The sequence below is a fragment of the Ceratotherium simum genome, chromosome 25, assembly GCF_057802395.1.
Source record: "Ceratotherium simum simum isolate JZ-2026a chromosome 25, ASM5780239v1, whole genome shotgun sequence".
In the NCBI taxonomy this organism is placed as follows: Eukaryota; Metazoa; Chordata; class Mammalia; order Perissodactyla; family Rhinocerotidae; genus Ceratotherium; species Ceratotherium simum.
Window position 1 is genome coordinate 24,156,262 of NC_141924.1, and position 19,476 is coordinate 24,175,737.

Consider the following 19,476-nt stretch of genomic DNA (forward strand, 5'->3'; position numbering starts at 1 on the left):
CAGTCAGCCCATAGGACTCACTGAATCAGAAACTCTAGGGTTGGGGCCCAACCGTCTGTTACTTACCGAGCCCTCCATGTGATTCAAATGCGTGCAAAAGTTTGAGCACCACTGCCTTAGTCCACTGGGCATTCCAGTAAGGCTGCTGTGTAGACAGGCTGCCCTGGTAAAATCGTTCTGCCACAGTGCCTGGAGACCAGCCAGGGCTAGAGGAATTGAGGTAGAGGGCATCGCTTTGCGCTGTGCCTGCTTCGGCCAGGATGTGTACAGTAGCCGTGTCTTATGCCGGAGGAGTAGTTGGAATGGCCACTTGCCCACTGTCTGTTCTTGTCACATGGTCTTAGTTAAGCTCTGTATTCACCCAGACTTTGTGTCAGAGTTCTTATGACCAGAAAAGCCCTTGGGAGGTCATTTAACCTCAATGCGCAGCCAAATGAGGCTTACCCCTAAGTCATTAGTGACAGATGAGAGTCCAAACTATTTTTAAAGACGTCCAGAGGGAAAAACTTCCCAGCTGCCCCTAGTCATCATTCTGCCCCCTCAAGTCTTTCCTTCTCGTCTCAATGCTTGCAGTCTGAGCCAGCTTCCTGTTGCAAAATTGAAGACCTAACCCTTGTCTCCTTGAGGCTGAAAAATCACAACATCTGTGAAGCTTTGGCCACCCCATAGGAATCTCTTGATGTATCTCTGTGGTTCTCCTTCACATTCTTCCAAGGCCTCCATGCCTGGCTCTGGGCACCAGGGCTCTCTGAAAAGTTTGCTGAGCTCTCCATGTGTTGAGAGGCTGGTACTGTGGTTCTTTATAAAGCTGGCTTCGTGCTCGTTCCCTTACATTAATTCATTTGCTCACTCCTTTAACAATCATAGTTTTCACCAGCTGTTAGATTGAACCTTATGAAATTGTTGACGAATTTAGCCATTTTTGACCCATAAAAATGGGTCATACGGTTCAAACTAAGACCATGTGCTAGTCATTATGGGGAGGACAAATCAAGAAAGGTATGGGCCGTTCTCAAGGAACTCCCCATGTAGTGAGGGAAACAGACCACCCCGAGACCCAGGCAGTGGAGGCGAAGAGAAAGCGACAGAAGTTCACAGGGTGGGGGGCGGGGAGCCCAGGAGGAAAGCATCCCGTCAGGCTGGGGACCAGACAAGGCTTTCCCCAGAAAGTGACATTTAAACTGAGTTCCAAAGGAGAAAAGTTCATTTCAAATGGCTGATTTTATAGTCTGTTTTTTATTTCTTATAGTTCCCACAACACAGCTAGTTTTGCTGCCTGCAAAATCACCACAATAATCCTTGTTTTGTGTATTTTTTTAATCATTTGAAAGTCACTTAGGGCTACCAAACGTAATTGTTTGATCCTATTTTAATTTACTTGGTGAAACTGAATATAATAATTAAGCTTTGAAACACACTAAGGAAAATATTATATGGTAAAATTAATAGTTATGACTCAGCACTGAAGATATAACTAGAAAGCATTCTTGGGGTAGCCACGGGTAGGTTAAAAATATACTCTAAGTTGGATGGCAGTAGACCATCCGGAAATCTATTCCCTTGTCTGTGCTTAAAGTACGCTGGAAACGATCAGGGTATTATAAGAATGAAGAGTCATTGACATTTTCCCCATCGACTGCCTCCCCCTTCTCCATCTCTGTGCCAATTATGGAGCACAAATGATTCTTATTAGGAACATAAACGTCGCTCTCAACTCAAACCCAACATTCCAGCTCACGACTGAAGTGCTCCCGGTCATAAACCTCTCTGCACTCATTCTCGCTTGTGAAAGTCATGCTCTGAGATGCGAGTCCCTGCAGTCTCAAAGGGATATTCTCATACTGTTTACTCTGCATTAGAAAATGAAAAACTATTTTCAGGGTATAGTATAAGGCTACATTAAGTGTACCAAAGGTGATTTCTGACTTGATACAAAGATTCTAAGCAGTTCTTAATTTATAATTTAAAAGGAAAAGCAAAAAGATGATTATTACTTTCCTTGGTGAATCCAAAAATCCCTCTTTTTTTAAAAAAGCTCTAAAAGGGTTCAATTACTTTCTCTATTAAGAACAATGTTTCAGGTGTCCACCTCCAGATAGAAAATTATGATCCCTGTTCTGTGTGATGCTCACAGACGATATAAACCCAGTGCTAAATATAAGGCTGGTTTTGAATTTAAGATTCAAATGTTGCATTTTATTTTAGGTTTCAGAAATGTAACATCTCTGTATAACTAAATATTGTTTCTCTTGGAATAATAAAAGGATTATAATCTTAATTTGGGAAATTGTGAACAAAATACAGTTGAATGTCACCATGATGCTTTTAGCAGGAAGCAAGATGCTGTAAAGGTTAAGTTAATTTGGGGATTACCCATGAGTACTCAGCTGCTTAGGTACCTGGAGGTCCTCATTACAAATTAGTCTCTCCTGTACAGCTGGCACTGAAGTGGAGGGATTTGAGGACTCCGGGAAACCTCAGGAATTCTGCAAAGAGCATGGCATAGAAAGAAGCAGCTAGAAACAAGAGAGAACCATAAAATAAGATTTGCCCTGAGCATTTTACTGAGGAAATGGGCCTGAAGAGGAGAATTCTATTTATACAAATAAATACAGGTTGAATTTTTTAACATACACATATGGGAGTACTAACTATCCAGAAACCCAGGAAAGCATGCAGATAGGTCAGAGAAACCAACATTTCCTGAGAGCGAGTGCTTTGTAACTTGAGCAGGGATGTCCAGACCAGGTGCCTTCATCCCCAGGCAGGAGAAGAAAATGGTGATTGCAGCCTGAAGAGACAGTGGGGAGAGTGGAACTCGGGCTGCCTGTGATGGACTGAAGCTCTGCACTCACATTTCAGTATCTGTAAAGCCTTCATGAAGTAAAGTGGATGCTTATTAAATTTCTTGCTTTCCTGATTCGTCTCCCTGAAGACTCAGTATATTTGCCATCTTTCTATGCATTTTCATCTTTCATTAAAATTATGTATGAAAAGACCTCTTTGAAAGCTTTGTCAAAGTATACCATCAGAAAATCCCCTGAAAAGTGGTTGGATTCTTGTCTCTGGTAGAAAGTATAAATTCCTTAAAGGAGAAGCATTACCTTGAAGACCTCCTACAGTCCCTTTGACTCTGTGGCTGGCCAGGGTCCATCATCCTGTCAAGGGACTCAGTGGGGACAGATGCAGTTTGGGCTCCAAAGTGGAATGTGTGGCCATCCCCAACACTGCCATTCCTAGAGACCTGTGTGCAGCCTGCATCTGGTACCCCACTGCTGCCTCCAGGTAGGGAAGCAGGGATTCTTGGCACCCACGAAAGAAAAAGAAATGACCATCTTTTATCTTTTCTTCTTTGTTCAGCTTGGCTGAGCATACCATGTGGAATCTTCGTATCAGGACAAAAATCACCGCTGATGCCTTCATTTCAGCGGAGGAGCATGTGTCCTGACCTGTCTTTTATTCCAGCTCTCCGCTCCCTTTCCCTGACATTCATTTCACAACTTACTGTGTTCTTTTCTCTGTCTGCTGCTACCATCCTCCTAAAGCTGCTCTTAATAAAATCAGCAACAAATTTTTCTAGTTGCTAAAGCCAGGGATTTCACCCAGGAAACCAGTGAAAGTAGCAGCTCTGATGTGTGCCAGCCACTGTGCTAGGCACAGATTTTTAGGCCTTCGTAGTCCTCATGGCATCGGGCACTGCTCCCACCTTCTAAGGAAGGACTCTTCTCTTTGCCTCCTGTGAAACTGCTCTCAGGCTTCTTCCCGCTCTGTTTCAGGGTCCTTCATTGACTCTTCTTCCTGCCCCACCCCTTAAGTATTAACCTTCCCTGAGGGGTGGTCCTTAGCCCTCTTCTTGTTCCCTCCTTGAGCCACCTCAACAGCTCCCATCGCCTCAGCCACCCGCTCTGTGTGGATGGATTTCCACATCTGATTCTTCTTTCTAATTTCCTACTGGACATCTCCACCTGACTGTCAAACTGAGCGCATTCAAGAGGATTTCATGCAAAAAGCATGCTCGCCTTATCTCGGCTAATGGCCTCTGCATCTGTGACATCCTCCCGCTCACTCATCTTCCTTGGCGGATCGGTTAGCAGATCCTCTCGGTTCTTCCTCATCAGAATTGTGGCTTCCTCGTTCATTCTCCAGCGCCTCTGCTTCAACTTGGGTGCTTACGGTCTCTCGTTTGAATTTGCACCACAGCTTCCTGCCTCCCTGCGTTCAGCCTCTAGCTGTTCCAGTCCATCCAACCACCAGAACTATCTTTCTGCATCACAGATCTGATTGTGTTATTCTTTACTTAAAAGCTTCCAATGCATCCTAGCTTGGCAGACTGAGTCACAATCTTCCAAACCTACTGTACCAGCCTCATCTCCCACCAATTACCCAAGCCTACCATATTATTTCTTATTTCCAGGCATGTGTGTGTGTATATGTTGGTTCTGCTGCTAAAACAACCTGTTTTGTCCTCTATTGCCATCTGGAAAACTCCTAGTCATCCGTTAAGAGCCAGCTCAATCACTCTTGGCAGTCAATCGGTGTTTGTTGAATGAATGAATGAAGACTTGCCTCACTCTCTCATGCAAAGTAAGGCTCTCCCTGGTCAGTATTCTGGAGGCACTCTGCTGGTTCCTCTCCCACGTTTGTCAACATTTGTGTTGTAGCTGCTGTTTGTATCAGACCAGGCTAGGAATGGGGATGTATAGCTCAGGTGCTGCCTCTTCCTCTCCCTCTCCCATAGCAGACGTTGTTGCCAGCCTCCTTTCCCACTGAGCCCAGACACAGGCTCAGAATCCTTCTCAACATAGGACTTGGGACAGCCACTTTCAACAGACTGGAGTTTACACGGAGTTTGAGGTCTGTTTGACATCCCCTGAAGTAGACTCTGAGTTTTTCCAGCACGGTGGACTGCCTAATATAACCACGCAATTGCTGAAGGGATGACAAATGGGTTTTTCTTTTTTGGGTTTTTAACACTAAATAAAATGTTGATACTTTAATCTTATGTTAGCTCTATATTGTTTCACGTTACAGATAGATCTGTTCTGGAGAATGTATTCATAGCAAGAGATGAGCAAGGTGATTTGTTGAAATGCACTGTTACTCTTTGCCAAGAATTCTTCATACACGCACATTCAGTCCACCAAACCATCGCCTGTGCCTACCACAGCCCTCTCCCTCTACAGAATTCAGCCCACTGCTTCACCTTAAAATCAGCACCCTGCATGTTATTTCTTCTTGCCTCAGATTTATCTTGCACATTTTCAAGAGTTGGTTGGATAAAGCATTAAAAAGATACAAGTATCTAACCTTACATTCCAATTTCATGACATCTCTTTTTGGCAATCACAAAAGAAAACTGGCAAGTCAGGGTGATTTTAAAACTAGTTAAAAAGCACAAGAGAGCTACTTTTTTCTATACTGTATGAAACATTTAATAAATATTAAATAGTAATACTCTTAGTAATCCATTTTCTTTATCTTTGAAACTAGTAGCTGTCAAAAAGATGTCCAAAAAATCAGGAAAATGTGAAGCACCTTTTCCATGTCTCAAGTGAAAGATGCAATATAATTACCATCATTGAGTTCAGTGAGTTTCATTCACATGATCCAACTAAAAGTCTTCTTTAGTTCTGGTCACATTTCAGAATTTAAAAATGGAAAATTGGGTAATATAAATGAAGAAATCAACAAAGTTCATGTTTTCTCTCAATTCCCTTAATATACACAAGACAGCTGGTCGTGGAACGCTCAAAGCGGAAGGTTCTTGAGTGTCAGTCATAAGACTGTGCAATGCAGTAAACAGGATGATGAGAAAACAGAAGAAGAAAAGGAGAGATGGGGCCCGTAAAAGCCTGAAGCAATTTCTAAAATAACAGTTTTGCTGCATCTACATCTGTTTGAAAAGCGTCGTCTCCATTTACTTTTTAATGAATTTAGGCTGTTGGTGAATTATTAAAATGGTTTCCACTCAACTTTTTATGTATTTTCTCTCCTATTGTGTTCCCACCTCTCTTATCTGGAAAATCCATCAGGCTAACTGTCAGGTAGGTTCTTCTTGATGTTTAATATGATTATTAGAAGTATCCATAGCAGGAAATGAAGTAAACAGACTGTTGGTGACCTACGATGAATGATAAAACTAAACAGAAAAAGCACATACTAAATTACAGAGAAACTTTCTGCAGGTGCATAAAACCCTAGAAGCTGCAAACTCTAAGCCCATTAAGCCAGTGTGAACATCTATCATAAGAACCCAGCTGAAGGGAGTACAGCGGCTCTAAATGATAAAGTAGGTTACCTGGACTGTCCACTTTTGCTTTGGCTCTAAATACAGCCTGCTCCCAGAAGGCTTAATTGTTATAGAGTGATATTATATCCTATGTGGTCACTAGCTATTCTGCTGTAAATATACTGTCAGCTTTTATGGATTTGGCCAGGTTCAAGAAAAATTCACAATGATGTATTTTAAATCCCTATTTTAAGTACTTATTCAGACATACCGCGTGCCTTGAAGAAAGAGAGTGACTAGGAAAAAAAATAGGGGTGGCGGCATATATTTTGTTAATGTTAAACTCACCCTTGGAGTTAAATCTGACATGGTTTAACTCTAGTCAAAAGAATAGTCGCTTGAAATTGCAGTAGGAGACAGAGCTGTTCGTTTCTCCCTTTGGTGTTGGGGAAAAGGAGTATTCCTTCTCCCACATGAAGCAGCAGAACAAGCTCTTTTTAGATCCTCAAGTGCAAGACAGACACTTTATAAGCCCGAACCATAGCTAAGCCCAAGAGAAGAGAGACATACATTTAAATTAGGGTGTGTTTGGTGTGTGTTTGATGTGCGTGTGTGTGTTGTTTTTAACTTGAGCTCATTTTTATCTTTCAAGAGGAAAAATTATGTGCTTCAGTTGCCATGCAACACCAACAGCTCTAACAGCTTTCTAATTTTAATTCCAGAAGTCTACAGAGCAAATGAAGAAGGTCCCTACTATTATCCTTTCCGTCTCTTATAAAGGAGTCAAATTTATTGATGCAACAAATAAGGTGGGTACCGCACCTCTCTTTGGTTTGACAACAGATTACAGTCTTGAGTATATGATCTAAAATCCTTTGCTTCTTGTCATACCCAATATCCTCCATTTCAATCACTCCCCACTGCCCACCTTCATGCTCCCTAAACACAACGGTAGATAGACACACACACACACACACACACACACACACACACTCTCACAGATTCATACGTATATACAGAAGGGCACATTTCATTTGGGGGACTTGATCTAGGATTCCTATCCATATTTTGCTTTCACTTTTCCGTGGCGCCTTCTTTAATAGACTGTGGCCACTTATTATCTGGCATGTCCCTTTGGATCTAGAGAACATTAAAACAGAAAACGAAATCATGTTTAGAATGAAAATGCAGCATTGTCATCATTCCTCCGTCAAAGGAAATTTGCTAGGTGAAAGGCTAGAGCATTTGTCTTTCCATTTCTCTAGAGATATATATGTCCTTTCTTTTGATGTAGGTAATGAATACCTGACACAAGGAGCACAGAATATTTGCACTTAATTCTCAACTACTGAGATGGAAGAAAGGGTTTCAACTATATTGTTTTCTTTTCTTTTTTCTTTTTTGTGAGGAAGATCGGCCCTGAGCTAACATCTGCCAATCCTCCTCTTTTTGCTGAGGAAGACTGGCTCTGAGCTAATATCCATGCCCATTTTCCTCCACTTTATGTGGGACGCCGCCACAGCATGGCCTGACAAGCGGTGCGTCGGTGCGCGCCCGCAATCCGAACCGGCGAATCCCGGGCCGCTGCAGCAGAACGCGCGCACTTAACCACTTGCGCCACCGGGCCGGCCCCTATATTGTTTTCTTAAGAGACACAATCAGAAAAGAAGCTCAGGCCATACTGTGACTTTGTACTCAGAGTGGAAATAGTTCCTGAGTTCTGAGGTCAAGAGTGGACAACTGGTTGCGTTTTACTTACAAAGTGTTCGAGAGTTCCTTTCTTGGCAAAGATGACAGAGTGCTGGTGCTAGACTAGAACATTTGGGTGTGACCACTCTCACTCTCCATAAACCCAAATCTGACTGGCTCCTCCTCACAAAACCCCCAAACGTCCATGTGTTTTATTCCTACATCCTTCCAACCGATAAAGTGTAGAAAGAAGGGAGATGAGGTGATCCCCCTTGGTGAATACCATTTGTTTCCTGGACTGCCTTGCCAGTCCTCACACCTGGACCCACTCCATTTTGGAAAAGAGAACAGATGTCATGAAACAGGTGAACTTACTGGTAACTTAGGGCTGGATTTAGATTCCAGGGAGAAGTCCCATGGGCAATGACTCTTGGGTGTCTATAGTAAAGCTGAGCATCTGAATCAACCCGTTTGAAGTTTCCCTAATTTGTTTTCTGTAACAAAAAAAGATTGCTGCATCAGCCATCAGATAAGCCCAAGCTCCCCAAATCTACTTAGGAAAACAACCTCCCAGTTTTAGAAACAGTTCTGATCATGCTGGCTGATGATATCCAAAACACACTCAGAGTGAGATGCCTTACGTGGAATGATAGTTTCAACTCTGCAATATATTGTTGACAGTGATTGTCAGATTACAATTGTGGAGACTCTAATCAGAAAAATCTCGATTGATTTGCTGTTTTATTTCTTGGAAGCAACTTTAGTTACTGGCGCACAAGCTTTCTTTATCCTTAAATTATAGTCAGTTCATTAAAAAAGTTCCCAAACTTTATGGAACTCTGATTGAAGATACCATTGCTATTGCTGAATCTCAATTTCAAGAAAGGCTTTGGCGTTTGGATTTTTTTCCCTAACCTGGAGCAACTGTCTCTACCCCATTCGCATTTGAAAACCATGAATAGCAATAAATTTTCAGTGTGTGAATTTGACACTCCTAGCTTTAGCAGGCTTGGATTCTGACAATTTCTAAACAAGTGGTATTTGCCCTCAGAAGTTCCCAGAGTCTTAAGGCTGTCATTCCATGAAGCTGGTGGTATGACTGGATGCGTCTGTATTAACAGCATCCTCTCTAACCCACTCTCCATGATCAAAGGAATGAGAGAGTTCTGTTGCATTTTGCTTACGGACACATTAAGGGTCGTAGAACTTGGTTTCCTATACCTTGAGGAGACATTTCTGCTTCAGTCACCAATAATTAGATGAGTTATCCATAGATCTCTGCTCACTGATGACTACTCTTTGGAAGTATAAGCACTGAAAGATATGCAAAAGATAATTCTGTGTGAGTAAAGACACTAAATAAAGAAGGCAGGCGTATCTTTCAAGTCCTTGCAGTGTGGCCCTCAGCATATTTTCAAAATCTAGAGCAAAGGCAAAGTGCATATGTTGGTGGCAGGTGGAGCCAACCTTTCCATGACTATATGACAACATGTGCCTGGCTTTTTTAGGAATTTGGGGACATTGACTTCAACATTGACAGTTCTACTGAGTCCCCATCCTACTGTCCTGCAATGTAGCTGATCTACCCCAATGTAACAGTGGATAAGGAGAGAGTGGATGACTCAGGGCTATAGTCTAGTAGTTGGTGTGTGAGAAGCCAAAGCAGAGAGATCATAGTAGAAGGGTAGAAGAAAGGAGCAGTGTAAAGCTACACTGGCGGAGTTCGACTGTAGAAGGCTGAGAAACCCTACCCCCAGCCAGGGCTGAAGGACTGGTTTCAATGATGGAGGATCCATCATTGGAGGATCATCCTCAAGTCGTGTTGTGAGAGGAACTGTGCTCATACACCTAGATTCTAGCAGCATCTGCAGTGGCATCTTTGTGTGCCACTTTGTTCTGTAGCAAAGACCAACCTCTAGTTAATGCCCACAGCAGGAAAGGAGCAGACTGATAAACTCCAGAATCCTGCTTTTGGTTTGTACCTGAGATTTCTCCCCTGGGAAGGGTCATCTGGGTGGGCCACTTTGATTTGAAGTGAAGGACTTGTAAAGTGTAGACATATTTGAAGACTTCACACTTTGAGGTACTAGTGGCCACTAAGCCTGTAATAAGGCACAACCAAAAGTCACGCCTTAATATTCATGTTTGATGTTTTCATTGTACTTTATTCTTAAACAGTCCTCTCCTAACCATGCGTGTCTCTTTAGCTCTGCCCTGGTGAGATAGAGGGGTGTTCAATCTGCACTGGGCAGGGAGAGACAGGCCTCAGACCTCTTGCTAAGTGACTGCCCCACAGGCACACAGCCAGTTGGTCATAGAGAAGGACTAAAACTTGACTTTCCCACTCCCTACCCTAACGCTTTTTCTATTATTCCATAGCTTCCTTCCACCAATTAGTTTGAAGTGCAGTGGATGATTAATTATTTGTTAATTACTCTTCCATTTGTATTAGCCCCCATTAGACTATGTGAAAGATGAACCCTCCAGCAAAGTATTTCTTTCCTTTTACTCTGGTAAATAAATAGCTTTGGCTGAGTTCATGGGGAAGGGTTAAGTTCCTAGTTATAAACTCATAAATTTATCACCTAGCAACTTAGGAAATAAATTGAACCACTAATCTCAATTTAAGAAGGAAGAAGGGGAAAACGATCTTGGATTAAAAATGGAAGCTGGAATAGATTTAGCACTAAAATGTTGTGGATAAATCACCCCAGCTTTCTGTAGATCATAGCCCAGAGGTAGCTCTAGCATGGCTTTTGGCCCAGAGGACCATGACTGTTGAGTTACAGGCCTGTCTTCAGATCAGCAGGGTCTTCCAGGAGAGGACACAGTCCCCACATCCAGTGCTTGGCTGAGGGAGGGTTGCATTTTGCCTTCCTGCTCTGACCCCCTCCTCAGTCTTCCCATCCAGCTAAATTAGGACCCATGCAGTTCTGGGTTTTGTCTTTTATTTATTTGTCTGTTTGTTTTTTTTTTTTTTGAGTGCCAATTTCAAACAAGGCTTATGCTATTTTGGGGGGCATAAAATAATTCGGAACATTTGCCTAAACAAGTGCCCAGTGTTTTTTATAGCACATACTTCTCCTTCTAAGAAGCTCGGAGTCAAATTAAGAGCCCTCTAAGCATGTGTGCTGTTCTCGTCTGCATCTGGGGCTCACAGGTCACCTCAGTTAGCCCTCGGCCGGGGCTGCTGCCTCTGTCTGGGGGACCCTCTCTGGAGGGCACTGCATTCTCTCACTCAGAAAAGGCCTGGCCTGAGGAGGAGACTCAGGAGAAATGCCCTACCCATCAGAGCCCAGAGTGAGGGAAGCGGGAGAGGCGAATTTCTAGACTCTGTCACTTCTTCATCACACACCGTTCTTAGAACCTCTGTATTAATTGGCTGGACCAAACAATTCTATTCTATACCTGCCAGCCAGGCACCTCTTTAGCTATTTCTCAGCATGATGAAAGGCAACAGACATGAAGAAAGTCTTTCCCTGCTGAGTGGTACTAAGCTGCCAAACTTTCTGTCCCAAAGAAAGGGCAGGGTGAGCCCCTCCCCAGTCCTTCTTTTGAGCCTTTTAAAAGCTCTGGTCTTCTTAGAACAACGCTGAGCAACATAAGAGGAGTCCATTTTAAATCGAGGTACATCCCCTGTACCTCGTGATGACGTCAGCTTTTAATTTGTGGAGGAGCCACTAATTGATGTGTGACAGGAGGCAGAAGGAAAGTATGCCTCCATGACTTCTTCTTCTAGGAGGAAACCAACCATCCACTCTCCATTCCGTCTGCAGCTATAGTATCCTTGGTCTTGGATTCATCGTACACATTGAGAACTGGCCTCACTGTTCTGCAAGGGTAGATGATGCAGAGTGATGGCTGTGTTTCAATAGTGAGATCCCAGGTCCCCACCACATCCTAGCACCACATATATATCAGGAAGTTCTGTTCAAAAATACCTCTCTACATGGGCTATCCATATGAATTCATTTTAAGTGTTGGAATGATTAAACATCAGTTAGTCTTAACTGGATATAGAATATTTTTATTAGCCTGCCTTTCCTCTAGTTTAGGCCGTGAAACAGAGGAATAAAAGTTTCAACAGTGAGAGAGGAGGCTGATTTTGGAACATGGAGCAACATGGAGGAGGGCAGGCCTCGATGGGCAGTTAAAAGACAGCACTGAGTGGCCAGCCCGGTGGCGTAGCGGTTAAGTGCGCACGGCTGCGGCGGCCCAGGGTTTGGATCCCTGGTGCGCACCGAGGCACTGCTTATCTAGCCAGGCTGTGGTGGCGTCCCATATAAAGTAGAGGAAGATGGGCACAGATGTTAGCCCAGGGCCAGTCCTCCTCAGCAAAAAGAGGAGGAATGGGAACAAGATGTTAGCTCAGGACTGATCTTCCTCACAAAAAAAAAAAAAAAAAACCGCTGGGCTCCTGGGGAATAGAAAAGTGGGGGGTTACAGAAAATTGAAGGGAGAGTTAAGAAAGACAGAGGAAAAATGTCTTAGTCCATTTGGGCAGCTATAACAAATTACCATAGACTGGGTTGCTTAAAGAAGAATAAACATTTATTTCTCAGTTCTCGAGGCGAGGAAGTCTGAGGTCAAGTCACCAGCAGATTCGGTGTCTGATGAGAGCCCATTCCCTTGTTCATAGTTGGTCATGTTCTGGCTGTGTCCTCACACAGCAGAGCGAGCTAGCTAGCTCTCTCATCTCTTCTTAGAAGGGCACTAATTCCATTCAGGAGGGCTATACCCTCATGACCTAATCACCTCCCAAAGGTTCCACCTCCAAACACCATCACACTGGGGGTTAGATTTCAAGATATGAATTTGGGAAGGACATGTAGTCCATAGTAGAGATCACCAAAGATACACTTTACCTGCTTTACTATTTTGCCTGGGGCCACAGTGCTATCACACACCATTGAAAATTGCGAAGAGTGACATCTTGTGAATTGGCAAGATTCAGGGAATTCAGTGCGATAAAAGTCACAGGGCAGGGGCCAGCCCCGTGGTGTAGCAGTTAAGTACACGCGCTCCGCTGCTGGCGGCCCAGGTTCGGATCCTGGGCTCGCACCGACGCACCGCTTGTCAGGCCATGATGTGGCGGCATCCCACATAAAAAGTGGAGGAAGATGGGCACGGATGTTAGCCCAGGGCCAGTCTTCCTCAGCAAAAAGAGGAGGATTGGCATGGATGTTAGCTCGGGGCTGATCTTCCTCAAAAAAAAAAAAAAAAGAAGAAGAAGAAGGAAAAAAAAAAGTCACAGGGCACTTTTCACTGTAATACTTTCCCAAGAAGTTGATCTCCCTTCTGCTTGTAAAGGATCTCAAGAACACAAAATGCCAATTTAGTTAAAAGTTGGAGCCAATACTCTATTTCCAGTAACAGTGGATCCCGGACCGGTGAGACCAAATCCACCCAGACTTCCCGAGGTAATGGTAGCCCCCAATTAAAATGACAGTGTAGGGGCCGGCCCAGTGGCATAGCTGTTAAGTGCACGCACTCTGCTGCAGCGGCCCGGGGTTCGCAGGTTCGGACCCCGGGCAGGCACTGACACACCGCTTGTCAAGCCATGCTGTGGTGGCGTCCCATATAAAGTAGAGGAAGATGGGCACAGATGTTAGCCCAGGGCCAATTTCCTCAGCAAAAAAGAGAAGAACTGGCATTGGATGTTAGCTCAGGGCTGATCTTCCTCACAAAAAAAAAAAAAAAAAAAATGGTGGAGGCTGTCAGCACCAGCTAACATCATGCCTGTAGAGACTATGTGGATCCTATTATTTTAAAATTCACTTTGACTCATTAATTCCTAATTTAGTGTTCTACTTGAAGAAATGCTATCTGAATGCAGGAAGAGGATCATGACCTTCTATTTTAAAACTGTCTTGCAATAGAATGTTACTTGTTTCTGGGATTCCAATTTCAATCTGAGTTATTTTTGACAGAGCACTGCATGTAGTATCAACATATAGGGCCACAGTGAAGACTGTCTTAATTTAATTTTCTTTTACGTGTTAATTCTGTAATTGCTTCCCAACCACGCAGCTCAGTAGAGTGAGGGACATGAAGTACTTGCGGGGGGTGCTGGCAGGGAAGGACATCTTGTAAGCGTTTTTAGGCATTGATGGGTATACGTGGAACATTATATTGCCAACAGGTTATTTAAGACTGTGCAATTAAAAACTAATTAGGGTAACTAAAACACTGAGGGTTTTAGATCTATAACTTCAAAAAAATGTAAATGATATAAGATTAAAAAAATGACTGCACAATTATGTGAAATTTTTTGCTTTTTAAAGGCATGTATGTATCACAAGAAGTTTCCAGCAGGGTTTGCAGCCAAGCTGAAGCTCCTCGGTTATTTTGTGCTTCAGGATAATAGTTCTTAAACCTTTCCTCACTTACCTCCCACCAGTTATTCTTAGAGAAGGGTTGGGATGAGGGGGTTGGTGGGGAGATGGCATGAAGAATGCTAGAGAGAAAAAAATGAAATTATGTTAAACCAGTGAGAGAGAGGTGGGGATGAGGAGCATTGCAGTGGATTTGAAAGACCCTGAGCTCTACAGTCAGATGTCTCCACATTTCAGTCCCGGCCTCACACCTGCCCTGCGTAAGGCACTTACACTTGCTGGGTACCAGTTTCCCTGCCTGTAAGATGATGATGATGACCGCAGCGCCCGCTCATAATTATGCATGGTGGGTATAGTTAGTAAAGTGTTTTCCACAGGACCCTGCGTGAAGCAGGACATCCAAGGCCTGAATATTGCAGTGTGGTGTTTCCCTCATTCCCCCCTACACCTTAGCCTCTATGGAGTCTTCATGAGAGAACTCCTGGACACTTCCACCTGCTCGCTGCCTTCTGTGCCTGCCTTTGCTCTGGGGTAGTTGGGGCAGGGCACAGACAGTGGGCAACACGATGGTGAGGGATCAGCCTCCTTGGGGCATAGTTCCTCCCAGCATGCAGAACGTGGCAGGCCATCCTCTCCAGACGGAGTCAGCAGGAGGCAGCGCTGCCTACCTACAGGTAGACATGGGGGATGGAAACAGTAAAATGCTTAGTAATTACTATCTTTTTAAAAAGTGTCTGCCACCCAGACTGCTCCTGTGCACAGCACCTGGTGAGAACCTCTGCTCCAGGATATGACTATTTTAGGTTGTTTTTAATTAAATGAAAACATTGCTTCCAGGCCCAGCATACATTTGCCCACAGATGGTGGGTTGGATCACTTTGAATGTTGCTGGACTAAAACATTCTAGAAAGTGGGAAAGCACCTGCTTCCCAGGTCACTTACGTTGGTTCTAAAACATGCTGGTTTGCAAAGGAAAACAATGGTCATTTATGTCATCTCTTCCAGAACATAATTGCTGAGCATGAAATTCGTAATATCTCCTGTGCTGCCCAGGACCCAGAAGACCTCTCAACATTTGCTTATATCACAAAAGATCTGAAGTCCAATCACCACTACTGTCACGTGTTTACTGCCTTCGATGTGGTGAGTAACTACCCTCTTTGGACAGATTAAATATTTCCCCAAATGTACCTGGATTTGATTGAAAGCTCAACTTGCAGTTAAGGTACTTGGCTTGTTTACCAAGTATTAAGGTATACCTGATGTAAGGTATATTGCAAACTTGGCTTTGCTGAGATCTGTCTAGAGTTCCACTCACCCATTAAATTTGGAACTCTACTTCTACCTGGTATCTGAACCGTCCTTGCTCAACTGCTAACTTCGCCTTTCACGTCTGACAAATTCCTTTCTCTCTCTGGCACCAAAATAGAGTAAAAGTCTTCCAGCCATCTTGTTCCTTCGTTGTTGTCTGTCGGTCTCTCTAGTAGCCATTTCTAAGTAGTGAGGCATAATAGTTTAGGTTTGTTTGGAAGAAAAATAAATTTCATTGCCTCGTAAATATTTGTGGTTTTCTGTATTGAACAGTAGTCAAATTAGACATCTACAGATAATAATTGGGAACACCAACATTTGGCCCATTTGCTTATTCAGAAGTTAGTCTTGTAATGACATCCTTATGGTGTTATACCACTTATAGTCCCATTCGTCATTAAGTCTAAAAACTAAGCCATATATTACGAATTTGGAAAATGAAAGCAATTCGAGAAAACAATAGATGTTCCTTTAACATATGTATATACCCTCAAGATAGTACAGATTGCTTGAGAGTATCTCTAACTCTCATTCTGCATTTGAAGCAGACAGAACAGATATGGTTGTAACCATGAAATAATTTGTAATCGGAAGAATTTTAAAATGTCACTTTAATTTGATAATTCTGCTTTGCTCCATGTGTTTGAAACACACATTTAAAGAATTACCCAAAAATTGCAGTGTAATATATTCTTGGGAGGCCAGCCCACAGTTCAATGTCAGCGGTAAGACTGCTTGAAGCAATCTTTTTCAGTTCTGACAAACACCCACAGACCCACTGTAACCCAAAATTCACACCATCCTGAGGTATGTTAGTGAGCTCATGCCCAGAGCATTTGTATCATGCTGCATGTGGCTCCTTCCTTTCAGTTTTTGAAGACTGGAAACAGGAAAGAATGTTCATGTGCCTTTAAAAAATTCCTTCTCTTTTGGGAGGCGTGAGGAGAATAATATATAGGTGGTATGTGGAAACAGTAAGGACTGCACGGCAGAGCCCTCAAGGGCCACTCGAAATATCTCTGGTTTGCATGGGATCAGTGGTGTTGATTAACATCATTTTAGTTGGCGTTTACAAGCACATGCAGCATTAGGGTTCTGGTGCCTGAAACATCACTTGCCATTCTTGTGAAATGCAATTGTTTCTTTAAACAGCAAAATTCCATTCTGTCCACATATATTTTGGTTTGCATGAAACACCTTTCTCTGTGGGAGTTGGATTGGTGTCATAGAAAAAACAGGCAGCTCAGAGTTCCCATCCCAACTCAGCTGCCTACTCCCTGATCTTAGACAAGCTGCAGGACTTTTCTGAGTCCCGATTTCCTTTGTCTATAAAACAGGTACAGGATTTGTACCTCACAGGTCTTCATCAGGATTGAAATGAAGGAACATATATGTAGAGCGCTCATAAATAATAGGTGTTCAGTGTTAGTTCCATCCCACCTCTTCTCTCTGCCGACATCACAATTAACACCTGGCCCTTTTTCTGCTAAAAGACATAAGATAGATTTGCCATAAGTCTATTTATGGCCCCAAGTTTTTCCACTGCCCTTGTCAAATAACTTAAAAAATAGAAGCAATATATAAAATAGAGATAGTAGAAAGAAAACATTGACTCTTCAGGCCTTGTATTGGTGTATTGCTGCTATATAGTCTTTTCATTGATGTCAACATTAATATTCCGATACTTTTCAGGATAAGTTCCAGTCTTTCCTTGAGTATTGGAGCATTTCTTTCTAAATTGGTTTCTAAAGTAGTCTATAATTAATATGAGTATCCAAAATATTGTTCTACATTCAAACTAAAAATGATACCCATTGGCCACCTGGCCCCTTGAGTTTTTTAGCTATCTATGTGACCCCAGAATACTGAAGTGAAATATGAGGAAAAAATAGTCAACTATTTAGTTTTGTGATCAATGTGATGTCCCTGATACATCTGGAAAACGTGTGGAGAATTGCTTTATCTTTTATCTTTTCATCCAGATGTTTGATTTAATGTAGACATTCACCAGCTTAGGATTCTGGTATCAGCTCCAAAGGATTTTCATCTTACACCACAAATCCACCAATTTAATCCCCTCTAGGTGAACACAGTTTGTCTAACTTCAAAAATAGCAACAAAGGCCACGAGCCTTGACCTGGGCCTTTGAACAATTTTGAGATGCAACAAGCTTTGCTTGCACTAAAAAAACCCTCTTTGAGCATGGATTTTATATCTTTATGTAGGGCAGTTCAATATTCAGTCCAGTCCTGAAGCCTTGAGATTCTTTTGATATGAGTCAGTCCCCTGGGCTGCCCAAATAGCAAAAAAAAAGAAAAGAATATGTTAAGTATACATTTAATCTTTTAGCTAAAATGTATGAGTACATATTCATTTTTAATTGTAAAGCTATTGCCACATTGATATTGTAAACCTTTTATGGGTGACAAAATGTTTTTATGAATATCTGCTGTCATCAAGAAAATTCAGTGATGTCTAGGATGATAGTGGTTTATGGAGAGTTAGATTTGAAATTCAGAGCATTTTCCCGTAGAAATCCTGTGGTCTGGGAAGGGAGGCCCAAGCGCCCCTACAAAAGCCAACATGTAAGGTTCACAGAGTTCACTTGCTGTGGGATGTTGCCGAGCCTTTCATATGCTCAGACGGGCCATGAGTGGGCCATGTTTCCCAAGTTCACTTGGCCTTCGTAGCCCTTTATGGAGAGCACCTCGCAGGGGTGGCATTCTGCAGAATACACTTTAGGAAATGTTATACTTTATGAGCTATAAGCCTGTTCCTATTACTTAGAACCTATGCTAAATTCAGCTGATGATATTTTCAGTTTTAGATGAGACGTAGATGCAAGTAAAGACTAGAGCAAAAACGGAATTAGAATTCCCAAGAAAAAAGCCAATATGTACCTGTCGGCAAGCACCAGACCTACGCTGAATTCTAGACTCTCACTCCTGTGGCAGCTGATTTCTAATCACATCTCTAACTGGCTAGGCCTGGAATGCATCTCACCCATTATAGAACAGAAGACCTCCCAACTCCACCTTCCAGGCAGTGAAAACCTGGGAGAAGAGGAAGCAGTAGGACTGGGCAGAAAAGAAGGATGTGTTATGAGACTAGGAGTTGTAGGGGTTAAACATAAATTCAGCTTTTCTGTCCTCTTCTCTCGTCTCAAATGAGTGAAGGGGAATTAAGTGCTGCTAGGATTACACGAGGGGGAATGAGTATTTCAGTGTCCACCAGATCCCCAGGTTGCAGTGACCATCCTTAGAAGGCCACTATAGGTAAGAGACAGACATAACCAAAGTAATTTGGAAACTACCATCTTCTATATATTATTCCCTTGGTTAGTCTAGGTTTCTAAGGAATAGAATTTAAATAGGTAGATCAGAAAGATTTTGATGCATTCTCTGTGGGAGTATTGGATTTATCTTAAAAATCTGGGAAGGACTTCATTCAACAGTTTCAAAATATGAAAGGGTTTTTTTTTAATACCATTAAAAGCCGTGACTGCTGCTAGACCCTTGCTAATTCTCACTTCTCTCTAAAGAATATATTTGCAGTCTTTGATATTTTTAACCATGCTCATTTTTCTCTTACTTGCAACTCCCAAATTCTGTAATCGTCAGTGTGCGGCACGTGGTGCGGCCTAGACTGGGCTCAGGAATATGTAGGGAATGTGAAAGTCATGACGTGGGTGGGCGATGCATGTGGGAGACGAAGCTCCCTCTTTCCTATGCTTTCTTGGCTGAATGTGGGCCATGAAGGATCTAAACTGGAGAAACAGAAATGACAACATGTAGGAGAACATAGTCAGCGGACATGCAATAGTGTTTCATAGTACTCTGCCATCAATAGGTGCCAGCAAGCCAAAGCATAGAGTAGGGACACTAGAGTCAACCACGTGTCATGATCAATGAG

The 19,476-nt window shown here is 42.7% G+C and overlaps 1 protein-coding gene across 1 annotated transcript in view; it reads left to right on the plus strand.

Annotated features, from left to right (window-relative positions):
* The window catches only part of LOC101395103 (ankyrin repeat and sterile alpha motif domain-containing protein 1B), a 75,947-nt gene that overhangs the window by 39,499 nt on the left and 16,972 nt on the right, over window positions 1-19,476 (plus strand). Inside the window, exons 6-8 of the mRNA XM_014780224.2 lie at window positions 6,033-6,044; window positions 6,952-7,038; window positions 15,259-15,396. Coding sequence (XP_014635710.1) covers window positions 6,033-6,044; window positions 6,952-7,038; window positions 15,259-15,396 — 237 coding nt within the window. The remainder of the gene's footprint in view (window positions 1-6,032; window positions 6,045-6,951; window positions 7,039-15,258; window positions 15,397-19,476) is intronic.